Source organism: Coturnix japonica, chromosome 2, assembly GCF_001577835.2.
Source record: "Coturnix japonica isolate 7356 chromosome 2, Coturnix japonica 2.1, whole genome shotgun sequence".
NCBI lineage: Eukaryota > Metazoa > Chordata > Aves > Galliformes > Phasianidae > Coturnix > Coturnix japonica.
Window position 1 is genome coordinate 91,218,284 of NC_029517.1, and position 16,023 is coordinate 91,234,306.

General features: G+C 35.8%; 1 protein-coding gene across 2 annotated transcripts in view; it reads right to left on the reverse strand.

The window, feature by feature from the left end:
- Positions 1–1,725: 1,725 nt before the first annotated feature.
- Positions 1,726–16,023, reverse strand: part of SMCHD1 (structural maintenance of chromosomes flexible hinge domain containing 1) — a 62,124-nt gene continuing 47,826 nt past the window's right edge. Inside the window, exons 37-48 of one of the 2 annotated variants that reach the window (XM_015855331.2) lie at positions 14,287–14,436; positions 11,190–11,316; positions 10,906–11,025; positions 10,465–10,550; positions 9,249–9,371; positions 8,787–8,977; positions 8,151–8,260; positions 6,793–6,863; positions 5,517–5,688; positions 3,479–3,637; positions 2,831–2,948; positions 1,726–2,152 (exon numbers count right to left, since the gene is read on the reverse strand). In XM_015855331.2, the coding sequence (XP_015710817.2) occupies positions 2,044–2,152; positions 2,831–2,948; positions 3,479–3,637; positions 5,517–5,688; positions 6,793–6,863; positions 8,151–8,260; positions 8,787–8,977; positions 9,249–9,371; positions 10,465–10,550; positions 10,906–11,025; positions 11,190–11,316; positions 14,287–14,436 (1,536 nt within the window). In that variant the 3' untranslated portion in view covers positions 1,726–2,043. The other variant, XM_015855333.2, reaches the window with a different exon arrangement.

Genomic DNA, 16,023 nt, shown 5'->3' on the forward strand with positions numbered 1-16,023 from the left:
CTCAACCTGACTGAAATTTTTATCTTGAATCACGTCTGGTTCTTTTATACTGGATACACTGATAACATCATCACAACGCACTCAGAAGACTACACCTCACCTCTGATTCTCCCTCTCACTTTCTTGTGATCTCATTTACCTGTTGGAATATTTTCTCTAGTATTTTAAGACTACATTTTAAACCTCGAAAAAATTTAATTTCACAAAATCACAGAATTGTAGGGGTTGGAAGGGACCTCTAGAGATCATTGACTCCAACCTTCCTGCCAAAGCAGGTTCCCTACACGTCACACAGGTAGGCGATATCACTATTCCCTACTGAAATCCTTATGTCCCAGTTACACCTTTGGAGTCATAGACCAATTTTTATCTGCTTTTTAAGGCTGTTCTGTGAATGTTGCTGTAATACAGATATTAATTAATGAGATTAGCACTGGGGCAATAATACATCTTGACTGTACCCATGAAATGCAATCCTTTGCTACTCTCCATTGTCCATAGAACAGCTTCCTAGTAAAGCTGTTAAGCTTTTCATACTCACAAGTTATTAATTTCTTTCTCCATTAAGGAGGCAGATACAAATTTCCATGTCAACATCTTGGACATCTGTCTCGCTCCAATTTACAGGAGGGAGGTAAAGGTTCTTTTGATATATTATGCCTGGCCTGAGATTAAGAAGAAAACATTCAAATGTTGTTCTGACCTGTTTATTAAATTAGGGTGATGGGGACGGGAAAGTGGGCAATAGAAAAGGTAGGAAAAGGGCAAGAATTGTGTAAAAGCGGGGATAGTCACCACCTGGATGCAGCAGCGTCCTGTTGCACGTCGTTTTGTTGGTCCGAGGAAAAAGAGGCATAGGGGAGAGCAGCAGCAGAGTGGCAGGCCGCAAGCAGCAGATCGGTGCAGCGCAGAGCAGGCGGTGGAAGGAGCAGCGAGGTCTCACGGAGCAGCGAGTTCTCATGAAGCAAAGTCTTGAGCAGCGTTTCAAGCAGCAAGCCCAGGAGAGTCCGCTGGCAGCAGTAGGATGACAATAGAGGAATCTGAAGCCAGATACCTATCTTGAAGTTCTTCAGCATGCAGGCATCTTCTTCAGCATGCAGGCATCTTCTTCAGCATGCAGGTGTCATGTAGTGAGGCATCTGATGTCAGAAAACCTCCTTGTTCATGTAGTGAGGCATCTGATGTCAAAAAACCTAACTTCATGGTTCATCCATGCTCTTTTTATCCTACTTCTTCCCTGCCTACATGACATTCCGGGGCGCTTGGGTCAGAGTCATGTGAGTACCTCTGAGATGTCCATCTTCCTTGATATAAGCCCACACAAAAGACCACTTCACAGCCATTCATCTGCATCTTATCTCTCTCTCTCTCTCCATTGCCCCTGGACTTGTCCATCTGTTACCCTCAGACAAAGAATTTCTCATCCCCTGCCCAGGGCTCACCTGGACTTGTCCATCTTCAGCAAAGTTTGAGGCGATAGTGTAAAGAGCATGGCCTCTTACAACATCACCTTCAATGAGGGCTTTTTGTTCACTATCCTGAGAGCAACAAATGGCTGTGGTTAGATTTTATTACACTGAGTCTCCAACCCTCTCTTGTTAATTGATATTACGATCCCTCCACGGTTCATCAATCAAAGAAGAACCGCTCTGGAAGTTCTCCTCTTTCTAAACAAAAAGATTCAGTCTGCTGATTCATCTACTGCAATCAATTACATTGTCAGTGTTTTGTATTGAAGCAGTTTTATTGAAAAGTTTGAATTTTTTCATAAATAAAAAACGATATATCTTAATTTTTTTTCTTTTTTTCCCCCACACATGAACATAAGAACTCTGAAAGCTTTTGGAAATGAAAATTAACAATACAAAAATTAGGCTATCCATGTTAAATACTAAATTTTTCTTGCTACTAACTGAAATACATTTATATCTTTTATCAGTATAAAAAATCTTCATAGTAACGGGTAATACAACATGAACATTTTCTTTAACTGCATTTATTCACATTTTCAATATATAGATGTTTCCAGCAAGAGTCATCAGTCTATGCCTTTCTCTTTCGTGCACTTCCATTAAGTTCTGAAGGTGGTGTTTGCAGTGGTTGCTGTTGCTGCAGCTGCTTCTTAGCAGAAGAGGAAACCCAGTCTTCCGAGCTAGAAAAACAACAAAACAAACATCACAGCACAGTAGCTTCTAAGCCAAGACCTTCACTTTTATATATACTTTTGCTACAACTGAATGCAAATATGCAGAGCACCAACTAGTATAAGTATTACATGCCCCATTTGTATGCAAAGCTTCTTATTTGGCAGGGGGGTTGGACTCGATGATCTCTAGAGGTCCCATCCAACCCCTACAATTCTGTGATTCTGTGATTCTTATCATTTTGAAAAAATTATTGACAGCATCAGGTTAAATATAGTAATAATAATTCAAACACACAACAACTTAAGTCCTGCACATAGATAAGAAAAAGCAATGTACGTATGATACGTAATATGGTGAAAACTCATACTGGGATTTACAGAACACAACTGAATAAGATTTAAACAATCTGAAAAATACAACTGAAATTGAAACTGAAGAGATGTAAGATCTTAGGTATTTCACTTTCTTTATGCATACAGATATTCATCACACATGGAGGCAAGGCAGAATTAGATACACAGAGATAACTGTGTTAAATACCACCATCATATTTCGGACAGTTTGTTAGAGAAAGCTACCTGGCTCTTTCTCTGCTCATCTGTCCAGTACAAAAGCACTTTTCGCTTTGAGCTCAGACTATGGAAAAACAGTGGAAAACCAATGACTGTATTTGAAATACTTACCTATACAATTTTTTTACAGTTTCTTTCCGCATTCTTTTGGGAGGGATGGGGGTGTCAGGCATATCAAGGACTGTAAGCTGAAGTAACGATTCAGAGACTTTATCTGAGGGAGTCATACCTATTAAGATATTAAAAAAACAAAACCATTTTGCTTTATTACAGTTGCTACAGAGTATATGATGGCTACTGAAGCGTATTTTGAAGATGCATAGCTTATCTGATAATGACATAAAGAAATACTTGTAACTACGAAATAATATCGCTACAGAATTAAGGCTGTTTCTTTTTACAGTACTGTGTTTTGGTTGCATCTCCTTAGCAAGAGCAATTCAGCTCTTTGCCTGCACAGACATATCAAAAAGAATTTCAGTGTTCTCTACAACTGGGCAAGTTAGATGTACAGTTATATAATGTCAGTGAGATCATGGTCTCATGTTCACAAGACAATAACTGATCACACTGTATGAATATTTCACAGGGCAGTGCTCATCTAGGCAGTGTCCACATCATACTACATGGTTTTTACATCCTTTAACAAAAATTAAATACCTCTAAGCCTGTAAGTAACTTTAAGAGTTTTTTTTTTCATTGCTTGTACTTGCTTGTTTAGTGTAGAATACATCCAATTCATCTAATACAGTAACATACCCAATTTCTGTTCTATTATCATGAGGCTTTTCTCTTGTTCGGCAAGCTCCTGTTTTTTCTTTAGCATTTCTGGAGTGTTAAGTGATTTCAACTGTAAATCAAGGTCTTTATTCACATTATCAAGTTTCACAACTGCTGCACGGTATTGCTGAAGAAGATCTGATTGAAGAATAAAATATTAAAACACAGAACAGTAAATGCAGTTGTTTAGCGTACGATCTGAAGGAAAACATAAGATTCACAAGAAAACAAAGCCCTATTTAAAACCCCACCCACACTCACAATGGATCAACTGTTGTTAAAATGATTGTAAAGAGATGCTGGGAAAAAAATCACATACAGCATTCTGTTTTTTGTTTTTTCTTTTTTAATTCTAAGCAGTTATTTAAATCAGAATAAAGTACTGGGAAACTGAACATTTTTGTGGCAAACATTTCTTTACACAGTTTGTTGCTTGCCTGCTCCTCATCAAACTCTCTACTTTCAGTGCCGTTAACTGTGCTTGTAGTATGTTTTGTTTTAAGTGCTACAGAGCTGAAGCTTCTGTTACTGCCTTGAATTCTAGTCCACCTTGTGGAACAAGAGAAAATTTACTGAGTTTCATCTCGTCACACTTAACGGGGGACATTTAAACAAGGCAACAGAAGTATCAGTTAGAAGGGTTTATCTTGCTGACAAACTATGTAACTCTTGTTAAAGTAAGCAGCAAATAATTTTTCTTTCTCCAAGCATCGAACAAACATGTCTAGAAAAAAAGAAAGGGTTCAAGGATGTTAGGCCAAGCTCACTCATTTTATTTCGCTGTAAGAGAAAGCTTGCTTAACCAACTGAACACTAGATTATCTGACCAAAAAAATCATATTTAATTCACATTAGCTAATAGAATTTGACAGCTGGAAACGTATCATCATAGTATCACAGTATCATAGTCTCGTGCGGGTTGGAAGGGACCTTAGAGATCATCGAGTCCAACCCCCGGGATTCGAGCCTCCTGTGTAGCAGAGCGGCACTTCTACCACTTGTGCCACAGGGTGGATTCGAACCCAGGGCCTCCGGTGTTGCAACGTGGCACTCCTACCACTGCACCACTGGGGCACACTAACGTGTTCATAAAGAAATATAAAATGTACTAAATCCAGCATATTTTAATATATACCCCAATGCTTAATATGTTATTCCCAAATGCAGTACGTTGCAGAGTGGGGTTGGTCTCTTCTCACTAGTGACAGGATGAGGGGAAATGGCCTCAAGTTGTGCTGGGGTAAGTTTAGGTTGGATATCAGGAAAAATTTTACAGAAAGGGTAGTTAAGCACTGGAATAGGCTCCCCAGGGAGGTGGTTGAATCACCATCCCTGGATGTGTTTAAGAGCCGTTTGGATGCGGTGCTCAGGGACATGATTTAGTGGAAGGTTGTTAAGAGTTAGGGTAGTATGGTTAGGTTGTGGTTGGACTTGATGATCTTTAAGGTCTTTTCCAACCCAAGCAATTCTGTGATTCTATGATCTCGTGTTTTTACTGGAAGGCCTACGGAAGATCTTTTCAGTCTTTTTTTTTTTTTTAATCACTGCCATGGTCAATGTTGTTCGCTCAAATATAAGACAAATCCAGTTAGTACATGTATTCTCTCTCTCTTTCTCCCAATCCACCTTAACTATATTGCACATTGTTACAGAAAAACTTCGTATCCTTCATTTTGAAATTTAAATATTTAATAACAACCATAATTTGTGAATAAGTCATTTCATTGTTTTATGAGTCAGTCAGATAAGTTTTTATATGTCAAAAGCAATTATCTTTTAACTGCATTTATAGCATTAGAACATTTATTCAGAAAATAATAATCTAAGCATGTAAGGAATCGTAAGTGACCCCTTGGGAAATACAGTGCATATTCTTGTTTTTTTTGTTTTTTTTTTTTAATCAGGAAATGTAAAGGAAAATTAACAAATAGGACACTTAACAGGTCATATTCTTAAAGTAACTTTATGCTAATTTGAAGGTTTCCTTTTTATGTTACATAAAAGAATATTAACCCACCTATCTGTCCGCTGAAAGTAGAGTAGAGTTTTGGCACGGGTGCTCCAAATACCATTCCTCTGAGTTTGTCCATTGGAGGAGCTTTGTTCTGAAGGCCTCCAAACTTTCCATTGCTGCGAATCCTGTCCCCTTCCCTAGTCAGCAATGTAGGGCAATGTGCAATTTTTACAACCTACAGAGGTACAAAAAGTGATATTAAAAATTAGTAACTTCATTGAAAATTAAGTCTTCGGAAATGCTGTTGTGAAGCTAAGCATCTTTCAATGACAACCTACTTTTTTAATAATAGTATTTCATGAAGTTATGTTTCCTGACTTTTGCTTTTGAATAACGCTTACAATTCAAAGCATCTGAAATCTAAGGGATTTATTTCTTATAACATGTTCAATACAACTTCCACAAAGTTTGTGTAATTTACTCGTTTTCCCAGACATATCCAGACGATCAGTCCCTTAACACTGACCAGCATCTGCATCTGACTCCCCTATCTCTCCTGTTTGACCTTGCAGTTAAAAAAATGTTTTGTTTTTGTTTTTTTCATAAAAGAACCACATACAGCATTCTCAGCGGTAGATGTGTTTTCTGATAACAATGAGATATATAACACATGATGAAAACTTAAATACTCATAAGTCAATCGGTTGTTTTCTTCCTATAGCTATTATCACATTCTGGAGATGCTCTTCGGAAACATTTAAGGCATTCTATGTTCCCAAGTTATCATTTAGCAATAGCCAGTAAATATATAGCCAGCTCTTCTAGCAGAAGAGCTGATTTGGTCCATAGTACAGGACTTCCTCAGAGACTCTTATCTTTAATTTGTCCAATGAAACCTCAGTAAATCGGGTCAGAAAAAGGTCTAATAGTTTTCACATGAAGTTTCTTAGACTTTTTAGTGTATGTGAAATTTCATTATGTGCCTCTGACTCTTGTTTTATAACATACGCAGTGACTAGGAAAGTACTCAAGAACTTGTGTTTAATACTAACAGCACAACTACAAACAATGGCCTCTAGCAATATGCTCCCGTGCTTCATATCAGCATTCACATAATGGAATTTCTTTAATGGATGTAATTTTCTCTGTGCCAGTAGTAAGGACTCTATTCTCTGCTGGACAACATAATACACTTATGAACAATAAGCACACTGTTTTAAGTAATGCAGTACTAAACTGCACAATGAAATAATCAACAGTTACACTATATAAAATACGTAGCCCAGTAATATATTTGTTTAAAAAAAAAAATAAAAAATCAAGAATAACTGAAACATACCTCTTTTCTGTAATGGTTTGCAGCATCCAAGTTATCTATGATAATAGTGTCACCCAAAAGCATCCCAAACACTGGAAATCAATTAAAAAAAACCACAAACTCAAGCCTGAAATTTCTCTGCAACAAAATAATTAAGTTTTGAACAAATAATTTTGGGGCATCGCTGTAGTAGCTTTTCAGATATGTGGAAGGGAAAAAGTGTATGTATTTTCTTTTTCAATTAAATTTTATTCTGGGGTGATATAAATTATGCAACCTTTTCTTTTGAGTAGAGAATTCATTAAAATTTAGTATGTTTCATTGCCTTACAGCATAACTAACTGTAGTACTCTCTCGTACTTTATAAATGTAACTAGTATTTACATTTATAAAGATGCATATAAAAACAATGCCAAGCTTCGGGAAATTACATAAATTACGTTTTGAGTCCTCTTTGAATGGTGTTCTTGGTTTCTTCATATATTTCTTAGTATTCAATGGGTTATCAAAAGAAAAAAGAAACCATTAACAGATTGATCCGACTGATCTTAAAATCATTTCCTAACAAAAGGAAGTTCTATACAAATTTTAAGCTCAGTAGCCTTGTTTAAGATGTGTCAAGCTACGTGTTCCTAAATTTCTCCAGAAAAGTGGCAGCAAATGTGCTAAAAGGGAACACAAAGAAGAATTTATAATTAAAGTCTCTGACAGTATCAAACATTCTGAAAATTAACTCGACCAATTTTTTAAGATCTATTTTTGTTAACAATAGATAGGAATTTTTTAACACTGGGATGTTTATACGTATGATGAAAAACTTACTGAATGAACTATAGATTCTAACATTTGCTATAAAGATCTAATTAAGCAAGGGCATGTAGGGAAATGTAGAAGTATTGCTACACTGTTAGAAAAAGCATGGGAATACAGTTCCCTAAACTGGAATCGACAAAAGAACTGAAAGATTATTCTTATTGTAAATATTTAAGCATAACAGATACAGTCACATACAGTTTGGTCAGAATCTATATTAACCTATGCATTACATATTTCTGTGAGAAGAAAATTAACAGAAGTGATAACTTCTGCAATAGTTAATACAAAACTAATATCATGGTGGTCAGGTTCTGTTTGGATGTACTGGGGAATTGGATAATGCTGCATTAAATTAGACTGTGATGGTTGGTATTTTCACAGCTGCTGTCTGCAAGTACTTAACACTGACGTCACACTCCTTATACCTGCAAGCCTCATAAGGAATGTACAGCAGTATTTGCAAATCATATGTCCTAATGAAGATTACTGAACAAGTTTTCTATTGTGCTGTTTCTCAATTTATTTATTAAAAAAGTAAAAATAATTTTTTTAATATCACTCACCTGTTTGACAATGCTCTACATTATCTGGAAATGTTAACAGATCTCTGGCAAATACAGGATTTCCAATGGGTCTGAAGCAGATTTTTCCATTTCTTAAGTGAGGTAAAGGCCTGGTTAAAGAAAAAGGAGAGTGAGGAGGAAAAAGAAAAGAGTGAGGAAGAAAAAGAAAAGAGTGGTTTATCCTTGTTTCATTATTGCATGTTACCATCTACTCAGAAATCTAAAACTGAACTGAATGCATTTTAGCATTTACATACTATAGGACAAATTATCTCAACAACACATTTTAGGGATTGTAATTAGATTTCTTAAAATTTCGAATATGATTGGAAGCACTAGAATTATTAAACTAAAAATGCTCTAGTGCTCTAGTAAACACACAGAGGTGAATAAAGCAAATGGAAATTTGTCTTTTCAGGAGCAACATCCTATTAAATAAAGAGCAATATTTAGTTAAATATGTAAAGCTATGTTTTCAGCTGGAATTTCAAAGGACATGCAGAGATCTACAAAGCCAGAAATTTTACACTCTCAGCCTTCAATGAAATTTAAAAAAAACATGAGAAAAAAACATGAGAAAAAAACTAACTAACTATGTAATACAAATGCAGAAATTTCACTGTTTTTTTTCCTTACTTGTTCCAATCAGGGAGTGTCTTCTTGTAAATGGAATCAAGAGGTAACACTTGCTGTCGACCTTGAGTTTCATCAAAAATAGAACGAGCAGCTTCAGTAGTCAATGTGACTACACAGTCCATGTCGCTGGCTAAATGCCAAGAGATAACTTTTGCTGCTTCGTTATCCTCAATTTGTGCTAAATGTGCAATCTGTAACACAGAAGTTACAACAGTCAAAACAGAAGCCAAGACCATGTCCCCTTTTCATACCAATCACAATCCTCCTGCAACTTCAATAAGACATATAACTGCTCCACTGATGGCTTTGTAAGGTCAGCTGGTCATTGAATGGTAAGTGAATGTTATCTTTGTCTTATTACTCCTTGAGAATTACTGAGATTTTCAGCTGGTAGCGATAGAAAAATTAACCACTTCTAGAACTAACAAAATTCATCCAAAGGTTCTTTGGGAGAAAACTCACCTTCCCTAAAATATCTTGGTTGCCTTTCGGAAAGTTTGGGAGGGTACAAGTCCGCCTTGGCTGTTTCATTAGTCCATCTTGATCCAACATCTTTTTTTTTATAAGAGAATCCACATACTGAAGCTGAGAATTGAAAGTTACAGTTAGTGTGCAATTATCACAGGACCAACTTGCAGAACCTGTTATTTTATTTGCTGAGAATCATGTTCTAAATAAAGAAATTCAATAATCTACAAATGTATAGGGGACCACTGCACGCTGCATCTATAAGGTTTTTTTACTCCTATACTTTTATAAGATTTTGGGATCTTTTCCAAAAGAGTTATCGAATCCCAGGGGTTGGACTCGATGATCTCTAAGGTCCCTTCCAACCTGCACGAGACTGTGATACTGTGATACTGGATCTTCATTACAGCCAAAACTGAAGAAAACAGCAGGAATTGGTAACCATGAATGTAGAGGAAAAAAGCATTTTAGAAAGGGAATATGCCTGGGGAACTTAGGTGTCACTGTTGTATAATCTACTCATTTGTGATTAATAACTGTAACTCATTTTTATTTCATCTAGAGATAAGAAACAATTAACACAATTATTTTTTCAAAACATCAGTAGTTTAAAAATTTTCTTAAGAGACTTCCTTAAAATATAACTGGACCTTTATGGAAAGCTAGCAGTAGGATACAATGCCCTGAATCTTTCAAACATAGTCTTATGTCAGCTTTTGCAGCAGCATATGAAACACTGTCTGAAAAGTGTTTCTGTTTGGTCTATTTATGCCAGAATATATCTAGCATATATTGATCAGCCTTTAAAAACCTATTATTAAAAACAGCATTACCATTATATACAGAATTATATATTACATATATAATATAATATAATATAATATAATATAATATAATATAATATTATATTTTTTATATATATATATATATATATATATATATATATATATATATATATATATATATATATATAAAAAATTACATATTACATTATATACAGAAGTATATAGCGGTGAGACAGTGAGATTAGCAGAACAGTTAAAAAAATCATTGGTAATGATCTGTACATTTTCCTCATGGTTTAAATTTTCAATTTTGTTAGCAGGTGTTTGTGTAATTACTAGCATGATTCAATAATGATGCAGAGATTGTATTAAGATTTAGAATTATTTTTAAGATGTTATGAAACTCAGTAAGGAAAAAGTCATACTGTGTTTGTCTGTGGTAATTCAATTTGGTGTTTCCTCAATTCATTCTTCAGGTGAGTTTCTCTTGTTTCAGCTTCTTTAACCTGACCTGAAACAAATAAAATCGATAATTAGGATAACCCAGAAATCAAGGGAACGCTTATTGCAAACTCTCTTACAGCTGTTTAGTATTTTCAGACTTATGCCACCCACAGTTGACACTATCTATACTTCTCAGTTGCAGTACAAAATAGCAGGATTTGTCAAAAAGATCTTCTGCTTTGTCCATTTCATAACTAATTTCTAACTAACTAACGGTTAATTCCCTAAAATTTCCTGCTAATGCAAAGCACTTCCATTCCCCTCTAATTAACATCAGGACTTCAATGCTGATTTTTCTCCTTAAAAAAGGAAAAAATATATAAATAAATTTCCGGGCAATATATATACTCGATTGCACTTACATTTCATTTCATTTACAAGCTGATTAGTAGTATCAAACCAATTTCTATAAACACCTATGGACTGAGACAATTGGTCCCTCTCCCTTGTAAGCGTTGCCATCTGTTGCTGCTTCTTGAAATCTACATAAAAAAACCAGATATTATTAGAAGAAAATACAGTAACACAGTCAATTTAAATATCAGCAAAAATCTATTAGTCTGTTACGCAGCTCTTAAGTAGTATTTGGAAACTACACGTAGTCTGTTCTAGGGACACTAAGTGTTATAGAGCAACCAAAACATACCATTGTAAAACATAAATGACAGACGGTATGGTTCCAAAGGTTTCTTCAAAGCTGGCAGATCTGGCTCAAATACAAGAATATATTCAGTACTATCTCTTCCAGGACTGTTTTCAGCCAGCACTAGGTTCTAATTTGAAAACAAACATAGAAACGTAAGTTGAAGGTAATGCACAAAATAAAATGAACAATCTTCAAATAAAAAAAAAATTATAAAACTACCTAAGACATGACATTTATATAAGAAATGAATGACTTCATTTTACCTGCTTAAAGAGGCTTATTATTTTTAGTTCTATATTTTACTGGAAAGACATATGGTCAGAAAAAATATTTTCTGCATCATCCCATAGGCAAGATTTCCTCAGATGTACTTCATACAGCATTGTGAACTAATGTAAGCAGAACATTAAGAACCAAATGCATAAGCACAGGGAAGGAAAAACCATCTATTCCCAGGGCTGAATTAAACTTACTGCTCTTAACATGGAATTAGACTGCATGTCCAAAATGAATGAAAAGTATATATCTAAACACTGACAAGAACATCCAATTTCTCAGAAATTTCTTATATATATTAAAAAAATAAACAAACCCAAAACAAAACCATAAAGAATGAAAATGAGAAGTAAAATTAATGTAAGTAATATATAAGTGCACTGTTACTTTGGGAAAGGTATCATGCGTAAAATGAATCATGTTTATAATAAAACTCATGACGCTTCCACCTTTAATGTATAGAAATTGCTACTCAACTGGCCAAATCAAGAGAGAGGTGGTTGCAGCCTAAAAGAAGAGAGAGATATACAACCTTCAAAGATGATCTTCATGACTTTCAAAAAATACTGCAGCTACGTATTTAATCAGGATAAGTCAGCAGCAAAATACCTTTTCCTTTCAAAACTTACGCTAATAAATATCTAAACATTTTACTTCATTAAACAAATTTAGCATTCCTGAACCTCAACGCAGAGGTAAACATGTCAAGATTATCACCTGCATTACACTGATGCTAGTTGTACATGATTATAGTTCTTAACACAATGCAGCAACTTCAAGGCACTTCAAAAACACAATTTATTCCCATCCCCCTCCAATTTCTCGACGTATGAAAAGTATGTTAAAACACAACCAACACATCCTTTCTGTGTGAGTTGCCTAAGTCAGAAAACACACTGCAAAGAACACAACCATAAGCTGCCTGAAGAAGGGACTGATTGAAATGGAATTGCTACCAATGCGAGAGTGGGGAACAGGAACTACTATCAAAACCATTAGAATTTCATCAGCAGAACACCACCAAACAAAAGCCAAACCAACCCAACAAAACACAAGTAGAAAGAAAAAACATCTCCTTACAAAAAAAAAAAGAAAAAAAAAAAAAAGCCAACCAACAAATGAGCAAAACTGAACAACTCTCCTGCCACTTCTGTCCCCTCAGGTTACACAGGTTGTTACATTAGACACTGAAGCGAGACTGGAGTAATTACGCCACAATAGCTCCACAGAGCTTCCTCACATATGAAGAAACGTCTGATTCCTACATCTGTAGTCTGAAAAAATTATTCTGTAATTTTATCTGAACAGGCAGAGTCCACTCTATGATACTGATATTCACCTCAACAGTATTAAGTTATATATATTAAAAAAAAGTTCAAATTTCTACCACAGGTAGATGCAAGATTAGTGGAGAGCAGTGCTATGTTATTAGACACCTCATTACAGTAGACCCTCTACTGTTGCATCTTTCACATTCCACTTGTAACAGAAAAACACATTCACAAAGCTTCTGTCTCTGAAACATACACAGGAATCCTCAAAGATACACAGAATAATGGAACTGCTTTGAGTTTAGTTGGGTGTCTTATTCAGATCATAGGGAAGAAGGTAACTGGAACACAGCAGAAAATATGGAAGCTTTTGACAGATAAAAGATCCCTGTGGAAGCAAGGAGTAGGAGATTTATTACTCTTGAAACATGCTTGGGGAACAAGAGAAACTCAAGAGTGCACTATAAAACAATGATTTTATCCGACTGCCTACATTCAGTCTACGTTCATTATTTTTGTCGCTGATCAGAATAGACCAGAGAACAAGTCAGAAAAGGTAGCTGAGAAAATTTCTTTTAAAAGTTTGTTTTCCCTTCAGTACACCTTCTGCTTGAGGATTTCCATAGACAAAGGGCTGATAAAACATGTGACAGATAGAGGAACTAAATGAAGCAAAAGTATGCTTTTCCTCTAAAATACTTCTGTGATACTTCAGTAACTTGATAAGTAAATAAAAAAATAAATCTATTTTAGCACAGAAATAGCTAATAGCCATCCTGTTGACTAAAATTCTCCACAGGCTGTCAGGAGAGACATTGTGAACAATCTGTATTTGCTGAAAAAAATGACTGGGATGGTATGACTACAAAATGCAGTATTTTCAGAGGCATGTAAGAGCTCTTCAGCAAAAACTATGCAACAAATCAGAAATTCATACTGAACTATGGCAAAGCATTTTTTACAGTCAAGATGACTAATTACTAAAACAATATGTGAAGGGAAGTGATGCATCTTTTTCTCTAATTCTTCAAATAAGAACAGGATGCCTTTCCGTACAGTACATATAAGCTCAGTTAGCTTGTTAAATGTAAAGAGATTAAAGATAAAATTGAATTAAATGTATGTGAAGAAGTTAGACTAAATGACTATAAAATATTAAAGCTAGAGAGTATTACAAATATTAATGTAAAATACAACTAATATTAATAATTTAACTCCAAATTAGTAAAGTGTTATTTACTTATGAAATTTAAATGAGAAGAATCATCTGGATCATCCTGAATATCCTAATCTCTAATCAAGATCTTGAATATAAGCTTCCCTTGATTTGCAAGAATCATCAGTTTTAAGAATGACTTTCCTCCACTTTCTGAAAATCAGCAACCAAACAGAGAAGAAATGAGTTATCTTCATATCAAGGAGGCAGCCCTCTTGACAAATGCTGGCCCTCTACAGACCATGGCTAAGCGTGAGATCAGCTTTGAAATGGTAGGAAAATAGGTTTCAATAGATTTGTAGCTCATGGAACTGGGCATTTCAGTCATGCTTACAATTTCAGCTGATCCTCTGTCAAATGGGAACTCAATTGTACTGATCTTCCCCTGAAACTGTGGGATCTCTGTATCATCTTCACTGGGGCTCTTAATTTTTGCTATTACTCTTCCAACTAAGTCAGCTCCAGTGCAATTGTTATATTCATCCTGCAAGTAAAAAGACACAAAAGTTAGGCTGGAGGATGAACAGGAACCAAAATAAGCAATTCATTTATAAAATCACAGAAAAATCTAAGTTGGAAAAGGCCTTCAACGAAATCATCAAAGTCCAACTATCAAGCTGACATACCAAGCCCTGATGCTAAACCATGTTCCTTAGTGCCATGTCCACACACCTGTCAAATACCTGCAGGGATGGGGCATCCACTACCTCCCTGAGCAGCTTGCTTCAACACTTAACCACCCTCTCAGTGCAGAAATTCTTCCTAGTGCCAATCCAAACACACCCTGGTGCAAACTGACAGTTTCCTCATATCCTAAGAAAGCTATAACCTTCTCATTGCAATCTTCTTTCAGACAGCCGTAGAGAGTGATAATGTTTCCAGTCAGCATCATTTTCTCTAGACTAAACAGTCTAAATTCCCTCAGATGTTCCTCATATGTATTTTTTTTCTAGTCCCTTTACCAGCTTCACTGTTCTTCCCTGCACAAAGACCCAAAACTGAACACAAAATATCAAGGCCTGGTCTCACCTGTGCCACTTATAGGGGGACAATCAATTCTCTCATCCTGCTGGCCACATCATTTCCAATGTAGGCCAGGACTGTTTTCTCTCTGTTGTACTGTATTTTCAGCATGTATCTCAGAAGCTGAAGTCTCCCAAGAGAAAAAGGACTAGCAATTGTGCAACCTCTCCTAGTTGCCTGTAGAGTATTTCATCTGCCTTTTCATCATTGGTTGAACGGTACTATTAACAGATATCCACCATAACAACAGCTTTATTGGCCTTTTCCCTGACATCTATCCATCTCTCCCATAGAGACTAACCATCTAACACAGTACTCCAGGCAAGCAAGCTGTCCATCACATCTTGCTGAGAGCAATGATATCATAGTATATAGGCTTAACTAAAACTTCCAGTTGACACCAGTTCCTTTTCTAATGTTCACCGATGTAGTTCTTCCATCACAGAAGGCCACCATATTGGTCAAGTGCAATTTGCTCTTTGTGAAGCCATGCTAGTTGTCTCAAATCTTCCTGTCTGCTGTATGTCTTAACATATCTTACCTTCAGGGAGGGTCTTTTCTAAGATCTTCACAGGCATAGGGGTGAGGCTGGCTGGTTTCCAGGGTGTTTCTTTCTACTCTTTTAAAACATGGGAGTGATATTTCCCTTCTCACAGACACTGGGGACTCCACCTGACTACCATGCTTTTCAAATACGATTGATAGTGGTTTGGCAACTACATCAGTCAGTTCCCTCAGGACCCTGGAATGTATCTCACAGGGTCCCTCATGCTTAAGTATATTCAGTTTGATCTAAAGATCTTGAAGCTAACAATCACTTACAGTTGGATTTACTATCTCAGTTCCTGACTTGAGGTTAAGGGACTTAAGAGACTTGAGGGGAGTGGGTAGAGTGACTGCCAGTGAAGAATGAGAAAAAAAAAACATACAAACAAACAAAAAAACAAAATACTTTCTCCATGTTTGTTGCCACCAGTTTAAGAATCTTTAGTTTAAATCTTTGACGGCTTTTTTTGGGGTTGTTTACAATTATTATGACATGTAGATG